General features: G+C 41.9%; 1 protein-coding gene across 1 annotated transcript in view; it reads left to right on the forward strand.

Annotated features, from left to right (window-relative positions):
- Nucleotides 1-18,457, forward strand: part of cubn (cubilin (intrinsic factor-cobalamin receptor)) — a 110,103-nt gene that overhangs the window by 87,348 nt on the left and 4,298 nt on the right. The window contains 12 exon segments of the mRNA XM_042510417.1: nucleotides 783-932; nucleotides 1,036-1,157; nucleotides 1,461-1,689; nucleotides 2,917-3,104; nucleotides 6,061-6,214; nucleotides 6,389-6,538; nucleotides 6,665-6,850; nucleotides 8,183-8,312; nucleotides 9,132-9,349; nucleotides 12,638-12,837; nucleotides 13,905-14,067; nucleotides 15,161-15,369. Of these exon segments, the coding sequence (XP_042366351.1) occupies nucleotides 783-932; nucleotides 1,036-1,157; nucleotides 1,461-1,689; nucleotides 2,917-3,104; nucleotides 6,061-6,214; nucleotides 6,389-6,538; nucleotides 6,665-6,850; nucleotides 8,183-8,312; nucleotides 9,132-9,349; nucleotides 12,638-12,837; nucleotides 13,905-14,067; nucleotides 15,161-15,369 (2,099 nt within the window).

Raw genomic sequence — 18,457 nt, forward strand, 5'->3', positions numbered from 1 at the left:
CCTTCTCCAAGTCCACAAAGCACATGTGGACTTGTAACCATCTCAAGTGAAAAACACACTTTATTTGAAAGTACAGTAAATTTCTAGCCCAGACTGTTTATTCTGATGTGCGGTCTCCTAATGTTGAAAAAGATGTTGTTTTTTGTATGTTTGTTTTGTTTTTGAGAACAGTAACTAAGAAAACATGCCTTCCAAACCAATGACATGTTTTCTTTTAACATTTTTAACTTTTTTTTTCTACAGAGGTCCAGGCTAGGCCCCTAATGTCCTCAAATCCTAGAAACACCCCTGGTTTTAACTAATTGCACTTAATTTGTGCACTATGTTTTTCATTATGTTTTAAGCCCACGTTATTTACATTTTGTAAAATAAAATTGAATATGTGGTAATTTCTCTATGTGTGGACTTTTCACCATAGAAGTCAAAATCTAATTATTTGTTAAATGCCCAAGATTCACAGAGTAGGAAATTACTCATAGCTGTTAATATAATAATTCTTAGAGTGACACATTTTTTGTCTTACCTTTTAGGACAAGGAGTGAAAAACTTTGAGAATTTCTCCTGGCTGTGCTGATAGTTAAGAACTCCACAGGAGACAAAATTGTTTTTTGTTTTTTTTTTAATATTTTTTTTAACTGTTGTCCTTAACCTAGGTTTTTATATGATTGATGGCATGAAGCCAGTCACCCCTGAGCATAGGAAGGCAGGTGTAGGAATGAGATGGATGGATTGTATCTATCCTTATGTTTTTATTTGTTAAACGTTTCCCCCCCCTCACTCAGGTGACTCAGATGGAGAGCTGTTGGCCAAGTTCTGTGGGCAGACCACCCCTAGAATTCCCATTGTGGTCTTTACCCCCGAGCTTTGGGTCCATTTCCAGACTGACGCCTCTCAGGGAGACCTGGGCTTCAAGGCCAAGTACTCGTTCTCTGGTAAGACAAGCACAGGGTCTACAGTATGGCTTTATTGTCTGTCTACTTCAGCAGGTCTAATGTGACCATTACAGTCCTGACATGGATCATTGTGTGTTTGCAGAGTGTGGAGGCTGGCAGACAGGTGAAGGAGGGGTATTAGCCAGTCCTAACTACCCCAACATTTACCCCAGCCCCAGCCGCTGTGCTTGGCTGCTAGAAGCCCCAGAGGGCCACACTATCAGGGTAAGTCTGCAGCACTGCCTGGTGCAAAATGGATGCTGTGTTTTAACCAATCTTCCCAAACTCAAGGAATTAACCCAGAAGTTTACACGACATACATACGTGTGGGTGTGTGTGTGTGTGTATATATATATATATATATATATATAAACGCTGTCCCTGAGTGTCCACCATAACTGACGCTGGAGGGGTATTTAACAAGTTGGGAGAATGTGTTGCTGAGGTGTGTTTGACCCTAGGACCTACTGCTCAGTATCCATTTACCGTGTAAAAACTCATTGGTTCCACTCCATTGTTTTACTGCAGCTAACCTTCAGCTACTTCAACCTGGAGCCCCACTCCCAGTGTGGCTGGGACTCTGTCACCATTTTCAACGGAGGAGGATCACCTGGCTCCCCTGTGATTGGCCAGTTTTGTGGGACCACCTCCCCAGGAACCATCCGGTCGGGATCTAACAAGCTTGCTGTGGTCTTCCTGGCTGACCACAGTGTTTCCAGAGGAGGCTTTGTGGCCTCCTGGTCTGCTGATTCCTCAGGTGGGTTTATCTAAATGAACATGCTGCACATGTTTTGTACTGAGCTGCTCACCACCTGGATACTGAACCACTGAACTGTTGGTTTGCCCATTCATTCTGACAACTGCGGAACTACTGCATGTGCATACATTTCCTTTGTGTGACTGTGTGTAGTAAAATAACAAAAGACTCAGGTAGAGAAGGTCATTCACTAATCAGAAGGTTGGCGGTTCAATGCCCGGCTCTTCCAGTTAACATGTCAAAGTATCCATGGGCAAGATACTGAATTCCAAATTGCTCCCAACTCACACATCAAGCCTGTGCCATGCACTCACCACCTTGGCACCTTGTATGGTAGCCTCGGCCACCAAAGTATGAGTGTGTGTGAATGGGTGAATGTGACTCCAAGTGTGAAAGTGTTTTGAGTGGTCTGTTGACTAGATAAAAGTGCAGATCCATTCATCATACAGGTGAATAAACAGACCAGCAGCAGTCATGTTTTCCTCTATCAATGCTTGCAAAATTAGTACAATAATTAACACCCCTTGACACACCACTCCTAATTTTGCAGTGACAGCCCAATTCCCTCTTGACAATGTCAGTTGTTATTATCCCCTTGATTAATTACATTGCATTTTTTGGAAGGAAATCTATTTAATTCACAGTTAGATGTAGGCCTTCACAAACTCTGTTCTGAAATTAGCCCACTCCCTTTTTTATTACCAGGGAAATTATGCTACCTATGAGACCAACAAACCTGTGAATGGAAGCTCATTAAGTCCGCCTGTATCAGTCAGTATGTTTAAAGATGAAAAAAAGTCGAATTATTGTGTTAGCCCGACTAAAACTGGACTTTTAAAATACATGTAAACCTGTTCGACCTAAGTCAAATTTCTCGAAGTTGGACTAACACACCTAGATATTGCGGTTGGTGGTCAATTTACTCATTTGTATGTTTGGCCTAGACGTTCTGCACATGCTCCACAGTCCCTGCACCAGGTTTTGACCCAGATGTCAAATATAAATTCGAGGAGAAAGTCAGGAAAAACAACAACTCAACTTAACTCAACTTTAACTTTATCATCCAAAGGATATTAAGATGAAGTTATCAACACGGCATGTGCTAAATCAAAAACCATGCATATAACTGTGCATGGAAACATACTGAGCGTTTTTGATCTTTGGCTCATATTGTTCGTATGATCATTTATACATGCACTGTGCACTCACATTATTTTTTCTGACCAGGCTGTGGAGGGGTGATCCATGCTGATTCAGGAACAATCAAGTCTCCAAACTATCCCCAGAACTTCCCAGCTAATGTGGAGTGTTCCTGGCAGATCATTGCCCATGAGGGGAACCACCTGGAGATGAGCTTCAGCAGTGACTTCCAGATTCCAGACAGCAGTGGAACCTGCCAGAGCAACTATGTTAAGGTACCAGTGCTGAGCAATCACATTCCAATGACGTGTTCATTTCAGTCAGGACTACTTAGTCAAGAACACTTCTTAGCGGCTTTTAAATTTAGCTTATTGCAGTTAGTATTTGGCGGTATGGCTCTGTTCTGGGGACCCCCTGTCCTTCCACGTGCTTACGTGGAAAGCGTTAAACAGGAACAGCACACGTTCCTACCCTTCCTGTGCCTACAAGGAAGGCCTGAGGCAGGGAGAGCAGCAGCAGCAAAAAAAAAAAAAAAAAAAGAACAAAACTCACAACAGAGCAGGCATCAATGACAACAATGTAATTGATCAAGTCAGAATGCACAAAGGAGGAGACGGGGAGGAGGAGGGTGCAAAGCAGCATGCAGGGGGAACAGGATAGAGCAGGCAGGCTATAGCAGCTTAAACAAGGCGGAGCGAGTGAGTTAGCATATCAGATGCTTAGAGGTGAATCAGCTGGCCATCACCTGATGAGGCTTGCATGATATCAGCTGATATCAACAGTAGCAGCGCTTGACATGGTGGCCTGCGTAAACTAATGCTATGCTCAATTGAGGCAGGCAGGAGAAATTTCATACTGAATGTATGATGGTCACACCAGCTGCTATCTCGATAAACTAACGTGGTAGTTAATGTGGCTGCACTAAAGCTAACATTGGCTGAAAACAGTCATGTGCTATCTGGCTTGGTTGCAATTTTCAGAGATCTCAGTAAAGTATTTCTTTGGTGAGAACAGAACAAGGTTACCAAAACATGATAGACAGCCCTCTGTGGACAGAATCCCATCAGTTCCTGATACAAGGCATTTGATTTTGAAACATTTACAGGACTGTGTTGTCGGCAGGAGCTTGTATGACTTCATAAATGAGAGGAATTTGTGCTTATAAATATTAAAATACAGTACTAATATCCATGGGCAGTGACGCAGCAGCAACGTTGCAACGACGCTGTATGTGTGAAGACAAAAAGCATGAAACATGCTGCAGCTTGGCGAGGCTGAAGTCACGCTATTGTACATCAGAAACTATGGAACCTGTCGTAGACGACAGGTTATTACTACCATATAGGGGTCAAAATAATGTACTCTTTACTCATCAAACTAATCTTTATAATAATACAAAATATATATGCTCAGTGGCTCCTACACACACACAGGTGACACGTGGTGTGTGAAGTGGGGAATTGGAGTAAAACAAACGTCTTTGAGTTTCCTCATCTCTGTGACTGGGAGAGAGACTTTTAAAACTGGAGTAAAACGTGGGTATATACTGTTGTCAATATAATCATCAAAATATCATTGTCACTGTCTATGCCAGTATAAATTATGAAACTGTGTGAAACTATGTGAAACTGATCCATATTTTTTTTATTTTAGAGTGGCAGCAATATGCTTCCGTACCAATTACAAGGCAGTCTCTTTTCGACTCTTTTTTTATTGAGTGCAAAAGGGCAGTACAAAAACAATAACGAAAACAGGGGTAGGCAATGGATTAATGGACAAGCCAGAACAGAAAACAAACAAACATACAAAAATGATCAGGCATGATGGTATTGTTTCTGTTGTTAATATGCAAACCAATTTTTTTTATTATGCTATGGATGGTTATTGAGGACACTCACTTGTTTAGGTCCATGCGTGCTGAGACAGATTAGAGGGAAGAGGGACTGCCGGTGGTCGAGGCAATAGAGCTCAGGAAGCTGGTTAGGTCTCCCCATTTCAATCACTGGTTCTGCTGCTCTAGGTCACACCCAGACAATAGGGAGGCCACTGGCCCTTTGCAGATACCTATGGCCCCTTGCAGAGCTCACCCCCCAGACCCCCTGCTGAGCTGAGGTCAAGTCAAGTCAAGTCAGTTTTATTTATAGAGCCCATTATCACAAAACATGATTTGCCTCAGAGGGCTTTACAGTGTACGACATCCCTCTGCCCTTAGACCCGCACATCACCCAAGGAAAAACTCCCCAAAAAGAACCCATGTAACGGGGAAAAAAAAGGAAGAAACCTCAGGAAGAGCGGTAGAGGATGATGAGGGATCCCTCTTCCAGGACGGACAGACGAGCAATAGATGTCGTAATAGCAAATGAAATACAATCATGGCAAAAAAGGAAAGAGAAAGAGAGGGGGAGAGAGGGGGAGAGAGGCACAGCAATAATAGAAACAGATGCATGTCATATTACAATAATGGTAGGTGTGAAATTAGTAATTGCACTCTATGATGATGTTGAGGGAGATGATAACAGTCTCATGGACATGTTGAAAGGGAGGTGTTCAAAGGCAAGATCACAGCATCGGCGCAACCAGGACCAGACCACAATCAGGGCGAGCGAGGGGCACAGTATCAGTACAGCCACAGCACGAGCACAACCAAAGGCAGGGTCGCAGCATCAGCACAGCTATCACAACGGTCAGGCACAGTCAAGGTTACGGCCAGGATCCAGGGAAACTAGGAAACAAGGAGCAGGAACGCTCCCGAGAGGCAACAGGATTAGCGTAGTGCAATTCAACAGGTCAATTTATCAGTCCTGTTTAAAAATGAGAGAGTTCCTTTTTTTAATTCTTATTTTACCTTCACTTTTCATTTGTTCTGTAGGCTACCTACATTTTGCTAGTTCATGTCTTATACTGTATTCACACTGGATAAAGAATTTTCACAGCGCATTACTTTGTGCATACACAGCCGCTTGAGTATTTTTGGAGCATTTTACAACTTGCAAAAATTCAACCTCAACAGCTTTGCTGTGCTGCTAATTAACTAGGGGAGGCAGCTAACGGCTAACTTGGTTTGCTTAATGCTGCACTCTTTTACCATCATGCACTGTATACCTCTGTGAAATTTCAGGAAGGTATGAAGATATGAAATATTATGTAGTGCTTAAGCCTAATGTGGACTGTATCTTTAAAACAATGTTCCATTTGACAACACTTTGTGAATCAGTATGCATTCTCCTGCAGGTGTGGTCTGGTCAGACCCAAACTGCTGAGGCCCTGCTGTCAACAGGCTGTGGCTCTGTGGCCCCAGGCCCCATCATTGCTCCATACAACATCATCACAACCCGATTCCAGGGCACTGACGCCGGCAGAGGCTTCTCAGCGGTCTTCAGCACCAGTAAGAACCAGGCACAAAAGACAGCTCCACAGTGTCCATATGACCTGACTGACTGACAGATACAGCTCATGAATGTGAAACACAGTAGTCTTGATGATCAGGAGAGTGGAGTGAGGTATGAGGTGTTCTGTTCCAAAAGAGTGCAAACAAAGTCTGATGTGTTGTGTTTCTCAGGGTGTGGTGCAACTTTCACTGCCCCCAGCGGTCGTGTGGTTTCTCCAAATTATCCAGCCGACTATCCTAACTACTCCAACTGCAACTACACCATAGATGTTGGAGAACAGACTGTGGTCGTCCTCACCTTTCAGGTCTTCCAGATAGAAGGCAAGGATGAGCAACATACAGACAATCACCTGCAGATGTCTGGCCTTGCTTTCTGAACTTTTTAAAATTATTTTGTTTTCTTGGTTGTTTGAGTTATTTTCTTGTGTATGTGTGTCTGTTATGTAGCACACTCCACCTGTCTGTTTGATGGGGTGAAAATCTACAGCCTGGCTACTGGTGGCCCTCCCACTGCCACTGTGTGTGGCAGCAACATCCCTGGGCCCTTCTCCAGCTTTGGCCCCATGTTGGTCCATTTCTACTCGGACTCTGTGATCAGCGACAGTGGCTTCATGGCAACATACAGAACCTTTGGTAAGTAAGGATGAAAAGAGAAAGAAGCTAATTTCTCCTGAGCAAATTTACCAAATGTTCTGTGTTCAAGTTGGAAAACTGAGGCCTGTATTATGAAGCCAAGTTCAACATACCCAGGTTATCTTTAAGTTATCTGGCTTGACTAAATCTAACAGTGGCGGTCTGGATAATCAGTTTCACAAAGCTGGTTATCAACTCGCGCAGTCAGCTCTGGGTTTTCCTCTCCAGCCACAGGCGTTTTCTCATGAAAGAGGCGGGGCTGTTAATTACAAGCAACGTCATCACAACCATGAATGAAGTACGTCTTAGAAGATGATAGGCTATGAATCAGTGATACAAATTATTGGACAGGAAAAAGTCAAGTTTTTTAGTAAGGAAATGTTAATCACAGCGTCTAATCTCACAGCACCAAAGAAGATGTAAATCTCCAAATATTAACATATTTTTTACTTTTTTTTTAACATTACTATTTTTGTTGTTATTGTTGTAGTTGGATGTGACAAAACTAATCTTAATCTTTCACATAAAACCCCCTATAAAGTAATACCAGACTGTTTCTAACACCTCAGTAAAGAGTGGAAAAATAGTTCATGAGTGATGAGCTGTACTTGACAGAAATGTTGCATCGATACTAACAGGAGCCAGTCAGTAGTGTGTGGATTATTTTTCTAATAAATATAATCTTGTTATTATTTCCATTCATCATCACACAGTTGTGTCATTTTATTCTGAGCTGCAGTGATGAATCAAGAGTGTCAAATCAGCCTGATTTGACACTCTTATAACCAGATATATGTCAGATATCACTGTGGGGATAAATTAACTTTGAACAATTAAAATACATCTTCGTGTGTTCAATGTTCTAAACATCCTCTCTCTGTCTCTCTCTGCTAGAATCTGCTTTAAATACAGAGTGGAAATATGAGGCCTGGAGCATTGATTGATTCTACTAACATTATAAAAAAAAGTCTGAACTCTTTTTACCTGTCACTCTAGTCACTCCGTACTTGTGTCCATGTCGGTACACTTTTTTCCAGTGATGTGATTTGTCAGAGGTTTGACAAGTTGTGATCTGACACCCTGATGTGAACCTGTTGCAGAGCAGGTTAGTAATTAGCTAGCCTCAGGAGTGACCCTATTACAGGGCACAGCACAGTCACTATTGTACCCTGTATTGAGGAAAAGGTCAGGGGTAAAACACTGCACATTGTACATGGAGTATTTGTCCAACACAAGTAACAAAGTGTGGAAATACTGAAAATATATATGTATAAATGCGGATGGATATTGGTATATATCACATATGGTGATACTGTATTTGTGTTTCTACAGCATGCGGTGGTTTCTTCAACAGCAGTATGGCTTCAATAAGCAGCCCAGCGCTCTCCATGGCCAATTACCACCACAACATCAACTGTACCTACCACATCATGGTCCGAGCAGACAGAGTGGTAGATATCAAGTAAGACTGCACTAACTATATCAACTATATTTCTGGACTTGGCTGGAAAACACACACACACACACATACACACACACACACGGAAAACACACACACACACACACGCACACACACACACACACACACACACACACACGCACACACGCTGTGTGACTGCTGTTACAAACTATGTCTGCTAACCAACCAATAGAAATGCAGCATGAAATGATGCACTGAGCAGAACGACATTGCTAAATGCTTAATATTAGTAGATGCTTATACTTACTTACTTGCAAAATTGGCATCCCAAGTTGGCCTCTGTTCCCCAGCCATGACTGTATCCACATTCTCCTCCTCATTCGATTTGTTTGTTGACATTTTGCTCTTACCACTACAGCAGCGTAGATGGATGAAGCACACCAAGGGCCTTTTTTTCTTGTGTGTTGATGTCAATGGATGTAGGTTAGCCTGTGGTTCAGTAGGTGATGTCATCACACAGTCTGTATAGATCAAACCTGATGTTGCACCCAAGTTTATTAAAATCTGTGTCTCAGAGCATAGCTGCACTAATTTATGGGGTGTGACACATGTGCACTGTACCTAGACGTTGGAGGGTTATAGCAGATTGCGCAAAAAATTAAGGGATGGTGTCTGCTCAGGTGCTCTCTGGCTGCGCTCTTTTTTGTATCCTTAGGTGTGCTAAACCTGAAAAAACTATATCAAGGTTGTACTGGACTGTTCCCTTGTGACCACAGCACAAACTGAAGGGTGTATGTAGGTCCTTTAGTAATCTGTAACTCTGTGACTGAATCAGGATGTTCCCCTTTTCTCTGTGCCTAGGTTCAACACCTTCCACCTGGAGGCGTCCTCCTCCTGTCGATATGACTATGTGGCAGTGTACGATGGACCAGACACCTTGGCACCCTTGCTGGGAAAATTCTGCGGTACCGTGCTCCCACCGAACCTGCGCTCCTCCACCAACCAGCTGTTCATCGTGTTCCGTACGGATGCCTCAGTGAGTGGGGTTGGCTGGAGGCTGACGTACAGTGAGACACTTGGTAGGTCAATTTTTTTTTTCATTAAATTTGTTTTTATTTGAGTGACAGGAGATTAAACCAATTTTAATTTGGGAATAGATTAAATGACATCTATTCATTCCAGTGGAGTTGCTCACCTGGCGCATACGCCCCAAACATTTTTGCTTTCTTGATTACTTCTGCATTTTGTGGCCCAGTGAGTATGTGCAGTAGTGCTCCCAGGGCCACAAGTTCAAGTTGTGATGATATCATGGATTTTTAAATCGCATTTCCCAGCTCCAGGAGAGTTTTACATATATAAAATAACCATGGCTCAAAAAATCAGTATAGGAAGAGTGAGATCTGGAACACCCTGCATGTGTGAGCAGCACGTGAGGGGGGCGAGGAGTTAATTTTGTATTTTAGCGCCCATGTTAACAAGTTAGAGCAGCGACACTGCCTGCATGACCCTATACCACCTTTTATTACAGTTTCAATGTCTTTATCTGTCACAGAGATGAAGAAATAAAAAATACAACTGTTTAACTCAAACTTTCCTGCTTTCATTTCAAAATAAAAGTGCTCGAACAGAGTCTCTATTGACAGAATCCCATCAGTTGTTGACATAAGGCATTTTTGCAAAAAAACGTGTTGCTGACAATGCAGGAGCTGCATGAGTTATAAATGAATTTAACATTTTGCTTCTAAATTTGTAAATACAGAACTCATAGCAGCAGGCAGCCTTGCAGAAGTGTCACATCAACAACGCTGCCAGTGTGGACACAACAAGCGTGCAACACACTGCAGTTCAGCGAGGTTGCCATCACGTGCTGCTCACACATGCAGTGTGATCCAGGTGTAATAATGGAGCTTGTTTGCAGTTGGAGGTTTCCTGTCGGCTGTTTGATGTTTTTTTTTTTTTTTTTACAATCGTGGCCTATGAGGAAAATTCATTTTGGTGGATTGGGATTTTTTTCATTGTTTCTAGGAAAATAAACTGCAAGGCTGAGCTGCTTTCCTGAAGGCCTAGGTCTCTATCACAGAATACAGCAGTAAATGATCCCCAAACCCTTTCAAACATACCCTGTTTCCCTTTTTGTATTTAAATGTTTTTTTCTTCGGGTACATCGGGGTTACTTAATTTGTGATGGCGGTTCAGGATGGAGTTTTAATTTCTATTCCAGTTAAAAATATTTGCCATGTAGATTATGACATAGGACGCCCCTCATTAGATGGACCGAGACAGGACCTTTCTTATCTTTTATTTGACATTGTATTTTGTGATGTGCTTTCCCAAACATATCTGTAGTCAATCAAATTAGCACAAACCAGCTCCCATTTACATTCTGTCTCTTGTAGGTTCTCAGGCAGATCTCAATAAAGCCGAATGTAAAAGCCTCCAAGATGCTTTCAAGATTCATTCCAATAATTGTAAGCACTTCTGGAGGTGGTTTGAGACACATCTATCCAGACCTTTACAAGGAGTTAATGCTAATGTCTTTCCAAGACTCAGATGCATCTTTACTCCACCTAACTGTAACTGTCTGTAGAGGAACAGCCCTAACAGCATGTCAGCTGTCTCATGTAAGAACAGCAGCACACCAGAACCTCACGTTAAATGACTCGTTATTTCAATACACACGATTAGAAAGAAGGTGCACCGTAAGTTCATCTGCTTCCAGATCAGTTGCAGCCCTGAATGATCTGCGTGGGTGAGAGAGCACTGAGGGTGAGGGAGAGCTGTGAGGCTGATACAACTTTTACTTCACACACAGTCTATAAATAAGATCCGTCCATGTGTGTGTGTTAGTTTATGGATAGACCACTACCTGGACTGAAGAAGACTTCGAGCCAACATGGATTACAATCACATTTATGACCTGGCCATGCAGACGCAAACGTATATGTAATCACATATAGATAAACAAAAAAGGCTTCAATTTTTTTTCTTTTAAAGAATTGGGTGTTGAGTAATACATGCTGGTCTGTGTATGCGGGCATTACAGCATGCCTTCTGTGATGGAGCAAGGCAGCCAAAAATAAATGACTCAATTAACCAATTAATATGCCATTAAATGTACAAAACTAATATTAAAAATGAATGTATATTTATATAAGTAATATCGAAACTTCGATCTGCTTTCATCCCTGACTGGAGGACAGCATATAAGGGTTCATACCTGTGGGCACAGACCCCCTGCGCTCCCTGGTTCTCCAGCAGGCTCTGCTGGCCCTGTTTGACTCTCAGATGCAGGCTGGCTCTGTCTCTCAGCCCCTGAGGGGCCTCCAGCAGGTCCCGCTGACCCAAGCTGTGCTCTGCTCCTTCACTTACAGATCCAGAGGAAGGGCGGGGGGTCAGCAGGTCAGCGGGTCAGCGGGTCAGCGGGTCAATGCTCATGGCCAAGGGCCCTCTGATGGCTTTCTTCCGTATCCACATTTTCCTTATATGGAGCTGTGGACTTTTATCTTTATTTTCAGGGATTTTGTGCCGCTGCTCTCGGAACATGGCATTTCTCCACTACGAGTGGACAAAAAACATTTCGTACGCTAGCCAACCATAGAACAGTGAGGTGGGATTGTCCCTACCCTTATTAAAAGAGATGACCATAATACAGAAATAAATATGTTTGAGAAAACAAATGGGGCTGGATACAAAGAGAAACAATACAATGATAAATAAATACATAGATTCATTACATTTAAAAGTAAATAAATCAATTAAAAAATAAATATAAAATAAATAAAGGCAAAAGTAAAAAAAATAAAATAATATAAATTAATGGGAAAACTAAATAGGAAAGTTAATAAATAAAGGAATTGATACAAAGGTAAATATATATAGGAGACAAAAAAAACTTGTATTTTAATTTTTTCAATATTTTCAATTTTAAAGAAATCATCAATCAAATGTAGTATAAAAGCATGCATTTGCTTTTTCATAACAAGAATATGATCTGTATTTCTTGGTTTGTGAGAGAGGATCTGGGTTGACCCTGAGTTTACGAAAAACAGGCCCACCATCTGTCTTTCCCCCTCATAACCACATTGCAGTTTATTTCATCCAACCATTTTTGGCCACAGCGTCACCATCTGGATAATTTTTTAGGTCTAAGTTGTTACCACAGCAACCCATGCAGATAGGATTGTGATGTCTGGGCACACAAATGTGATATAATTAACTACTAGTGCAGACAGTCTGACTTAAAGATTAGATTTGAGAAACAATTGTGACTGCAGTCTAAATGTGTGTGCGTCCTGCTTGTGTGTGTGTGCACGCGTGCGCACGTGCGTACATGCATGCATGTGTCTGTGTGTCTGTACTGCCTGCAGGTCCAGCACAGGGATGTGGTGGCTACCTTTCCATGCCCATGGGCATGTTTGGTTCTCCAGATTCTAACCTGGATGGGAGGTATGAGCCCAGGATGGACTGCCTGTGGACCATTGAAATGCCAGTCAACAAGGTTATCAACCTGACCTTCAGCTCCTTTGACCTGGAGAGCTCCTCTACCTGCCGCTTCGACTATGTCAAGGTAACCACCAGCCATTGATTTATTGCAAATACGACTTTTCTTCCATTAGAACATGACTGAACATAAGGCAACATGTCGCTGCATTGTGTCATCTCAGGCAATTATGTCCAACTGCAAATTAATGTTCATAAGATCAGTTGTCACGACTGATCAAGAGTGACATCACACATCAGTTAACTGTGGGCTGAGAATGCTTTCATTCAGTATGTTTACATGATGTTGAAAAAAGTCCAATTATTGTGTTAAACTTGTTAAAACTGGACTTTAAAATACATGAACACATGCTGATTGATATCATCCCAAGTCAGATTTCTCAAAGTCAGAGTAACACATCAAGATAATGTGTTTGGGGGTTGATTGACTCTTTCATGTATACACCTCAACCAGAACTGAACTGGCCTAATCGTGCTGCCCATGCTTCATAGTCCCCCCCAAGAAGTCAAACAGCATAAATTCGTTGAAGAAAGCCGGGGAAAAATAAATGAAGAACAAAGAAAACAACAAGATGAAGGTTCCAAGTAAAGCATAAAGTATGTACGGAATGTACAACACCGAAAAGTTATCCATGATTTCATCCTTCGACATGCTACTTGCTTAGGTCAACAGGAAGAAGGTCTGACAGCACCCAGCTGACAGGGAGCATATCTCCCCCTGCCGTGTTGGAGTCGGACATATTTCCTTCAATAAATGGATTCTCCCCTAGTGCTTGTATACTGGGACGAGGACAGTAGTCCAAATAAATGGCCTGACAGGGCTGTAACTGTTGATACACTTATCTGTGCATAAACTACTCAATGTGGGTTACTTTTGTGAATTAAAAATAAGTAAAGATCATACTGATTTGTACTATCCTGTATTGACTACAGTTGTGTATTTGCTTCAGTGTCGATGTATGTCTGCGATTTATAATGTTGAGCGTAATAATCAGATACACTTTAGAAATGCAAGATATGTCCTGCTTTTAACACTTCAGCACTGTAGGAAAACACTAACACAGCCAGTATAATATGTAACAATGGATTTGCTATTTTGTGTTGATGTTTTTAATGTGTGTGTATCTCTGTCAGGTGTATGATGGTCAAAACATTCACAACCTGCTGGCTGGAACATTTTGTGGAAGCGTCATTCCTTCTTACTTTGTATCCAGTGGAAACTTCCTGACCGTTCACTTTGTCACTGATAGCTCTGTGCAGAAACGAGGCTTCAACGCTACCTACAGAGCTCTGCCAAGTAAGACACCCCCCCCCCCCCTTTTACTACACTGCACTGTGTTTGCCACAGAAACCAGGCTTCATTTTCTTTTCAGTTTAAGTGCACGACACCGGCAATACTTAACCCCCAAATAACTGTTTTCAGATACTATCTGCTGCTGCCTCATTGGTTCTTAGCCCAGTCCATCAGTCAAAAATATATTAAAATATATTAATGACCGCACCACCAAGGTCGGTGGAATTTGTTTTCAGCACAACAATCAATCAGTTAATCAGTCAGTCAACCTTTTATTTGACACATTGGATCATACAAGGTACTCCAGTGAATCGATATCGATATCAATATCAATATCAATATCAATATCAATATCAATATCAACATCACATCACACTAGACACATGACTAACACAACGGATATATTGATCATAAATTTAAAAAAACAAAAAAACAAAAAACAAAAAAAAAACAGCAAACAGTGATTGATTGATTGGGGACCAGGTTTAACAACAGCAAAACCACAAACAATGAATATCTGGAAATAATACAGAATGGCTGAGAGCCTTCTCTCAGCTTAGCCTCTGTTTCTGTTTCTCATGAGACTGCTGCTGTGGGACTGAAGCTCTGTACCTGGAACACAGTCACACACACTGTGACAGGACTAGCTGTTTGCATCACATAGCTAACATTACCCAACAGTTACTAATAGGTTTATTGACAGTCCTCAGATGGAGTTTGTTATTGGTGTGAGATTGTTGCTCAGTGTTGGATTTTAACTGCTGCTGACCCAAGTGACAAAATATGACGTGTAAGGATAAGATTACATTGTGCTGTGTTATTAGCTCTTGTTAATCAGACAGAGAGAGCTGAAGAGCAGTTCACAGAGACTGTCATTTAGCGCTGTATCGAATAGAAGCAACAGCTGATCGGCAGCAGTTAACTGTAACTGATGCCATGAAATCAGACATTTCACACTGCGACAATCCCAAAAATAGCCTGTGAAATTCTTGAGGGAATATAAAACAAATCCTTGCAGTTATAAACTAATGAATCACATGTTGCTGCTATATTTTTAATTTTATGCATTTCATAAACTTCTCACTGTGTCCCTCAGTGATTTGCGGTGGGACTCTGAATGCCACAACGGCCATCCAGAGCCTGACCTCCCCCTCCTTCCCCAGTGCCTACCCTCCTTACACCTCTTGCCGCTGGATCCTGGATGCTCCAGTCCAGGAGACCATCAAAGTGTCAGTTGAGACCTTTTCCCTGCAGTCCAGCCAGAGCTGTTCTGACAACTACCTGGAGATGAAGGATTGGCCTCTGGTGAGTGTCCTGTTGGTGACCAAATGTATATGTGTGTGGAGGCTCAGGCTCAGGGCGCCTATGCCCTGCTGTGGACAGTTAGTGAAGCCACGTGCAACAGAGTAAAAAACTGGACACCTTGCCCAATTAACCCTTAAATACATCCCACCAGCTGGTGAAGGTGGATACAACCATCAGTGTGTGAGGAGTTAAAGGAGGGCTCACAGGTGAGATTCCATTCATTCTAAATGCTAAGCAGTAGCCAAGTCATTCTCATCAGCATTCTCATCTCCTCATCACATATCGCTGCTTTGTCCATGGACTTTTGTGTCTAGATATTACGCTTTGGGTATCCTCCTGCATTTACTGGTGATGTTAAGGAAGGCCGCAATCATCAAAGTCAGGTTCAGGCAGTAAAAGCACATGGTTACAAATGCAGATCCTCAACATAGTTAGGTTTAACAAAAAAGAATGTTTTTAGGTTTAAGAAGGGAACAAAACTGCAACAAACTCAATAGTTTTGTTAATTTGGATGGTTATGTTGGGCTTAATTTTGATGAACAGAAGAGGACGGCACGGTGGCGACGGGTTAGCACTGTTGCCTCACAGCAAGAGGGTCTCTGGTTCGACACCCGGTTGGAACCGGGTTCAGTTCTTCTGTGCAGAGTTTGCATGTTTTCCCCGTGTCTGCATGGGTTCTCTCCGGGGTCTCCGGCTTTCTCCCAAAGTCAGTCAGGTTGATTGGTGACTCTAAATTGCCCTTATGGTTGTCTGTCTATATGTGTGTCGGCCCTGCGATAGTCTGGCAACCTGTCCAGGGTGTGCCCCGCCTTCCGCCTGATGACAGCTGGGATTGGCTCCAGCCCCCCCACGACCCTTATGAGGACAAGCAGTTACAGAAAATGACTGACAGTTAGAAGAGGATGAGAAGAATGGGTTGTTGGGATATTTTGTAAACAATTATCAAACAGATACTCATGATTGTCTTTTGTTGAAGTTGCTGATACTGTTTGTCCAATATTTAACTCAAGCAAGACAACGTCTAACCTTGATTATTACTTTGGATTACAGTGGATAAATGACAATTCTCGTCAATACCAAGCATCCCACATCAGATACTGTAAACTAAGATAAATGGTGAAAAATGCAGCTGTTATGATGTAGTGTGGCAGCCAACTAACTAATGGTGTAAACTACGAACTCACACAAAGACAATAATAACCAGAATAAACAATCATTTTCAAAAACAAAACACAGAAATACTGACAAAAAGTGACATTTAAAACAGCAAACTGAAAACACAAAACCACTCAGTCCAGCACTAGGCATGATGAGATACATAGGTTTAGTAAGTGTGACTACAGTGAAAAATGTTGTTTTTGAAAATGCCATCATGTATGGATTAAAGCACAACATAATGTTAGATAACAGCATCTTGTGAATTTTGGAAAATGATGGTACTTCTATATGCTACCCTATAGGGACCTTTGTTGCTCCTTATATCACATTGTTACGCGTAGCATTTCAACCTGACAGCCCCAACAGGTTCCTTCTGGCAGCGTTATCCACTGACGCCGTCTGTCCTTGTATCATACTGCTATGCCTGGTGCCATCTGGCTGACTGGAAGCACATCATACCGCAGCGAAAGGTGGCTTTATCTTATGCTGAAATCACTAACAAAGTGGGGACATTTAATGACTTCAGAACAAGACCAGGCTAGCTTAGTGTATCATCAAAGAGTCGACTGCTCGCCTTTGGCCATGAAGCACTGACCCAACTTCTAATTTATGTTTCATACATTATGTAGGACTGACTTCCATAGCTGGAAATAATTGCAGCATTAACAACGTGACATACAACGTGATGGGACTGTACTAAAAACAACAAAAATGATACTTATGGGGAAAATGCACAGCATTTATGAGAGGCAGTATTTCCAGTTGGCCATTAAATTCTGAGACCCTCAACTAAATCTCAATGTTGTCTTGATGTAGATTCTTTGGATCAAGCCATTTTTTACCATTTGGATCACACAGTAAAAATTAAGCGGGAACATGAAAATTGAAAGAAAAAAAACATGGACTCAGACACTGCTAGATTTAATATATACTGTAATGCTGACACCTTGACCACCCCAGCCCATCAGGTGAATGAGGGAGAGACCATTCATTTCACAGATAAGGAAGGTTAAGGGAGAAATGGAATCCTGACCCGCCAGTTTCAGCGTTTCAGGTGAGAGAGGCACCATGCACTACGGAGCTTCAGTGTTAGGTGAGAGAGAGCCTGGTGTGCCTCCTACTGCTTGTCAGCAGTCATGACACTTAATAATTTCTTAAGTTAAAAAAAAAAAATTCTAATAGTTACACAGTATAACAATCTGTGTCCAGTGTTGTAAATTAGTCTGTTAAATTTTATTGTGCTTCTGAAATGATAAGTGTCCTCATTATGGAAGATATTGAAATTCACCTGCTCTGTGCTGCAGGACAGTGCTCCACCTGGGCTGAGACACAGAAATGGTTCAAACTCAGTCAATAAACCCATAATAACCGTTGGGTAAAATGATCGCTTCTGTCACTGTGTGTGACAGGTGCAGCAGCAGGACCACAAACACTGAAATGGCATTCGTCTTCTACAAATTTAAAAAAAGAAAAAAAGAGAATATCTGTATGCCTATAGTGAAAACCGAATGCCTACCCAATTAATTAATACTTGAATAGCCGAATATTTGGGTCCAGCCCTACTGAATTTACAACTAGCACTACAACTAGTCTCTGTACTTTTGCCTTCTTTCTTCACTCCGTCTTTTTTTTTTGCTCTTTCTAGTTCCTCCTCCTCTAAAACCCACTAGGTTAACATACTTGTGTTTGATTGACACTGACTGGCTAATAGCAAATTAGCACCTTACAAAAACTTACAATTAACACCTGGTTGGCTTACACACAAAAGAAAAAGGACTTGAGATGACCTGAGACGTTGCTTCTTAAAACAAGGGATATTTCAACATCCGACTAGCACCCATACCATACACCCCAGCAATAACTGAGTGACCCATAGTCCTGCACTGTTTCAAAAGTGTAATATCCCATTGTGAGTGAGCTCACTGTTGTG

Source organism: Plectropomus leopardus, chromosome 21 (genome assembly GCF_008729295.1).
Source record: "Plectropomus leopardus isolate mb chromosome 21, YSFRI_Pleo_2.0, whole genome shotgun sequence".
Classification (NCBI taxonomy): domain Eukaryota; kingdom Metazoa; phylum Chordata; class Actinopteri; order Perciformes; family Serranidae; genus Plectropomus; species Plectropomus leopardus.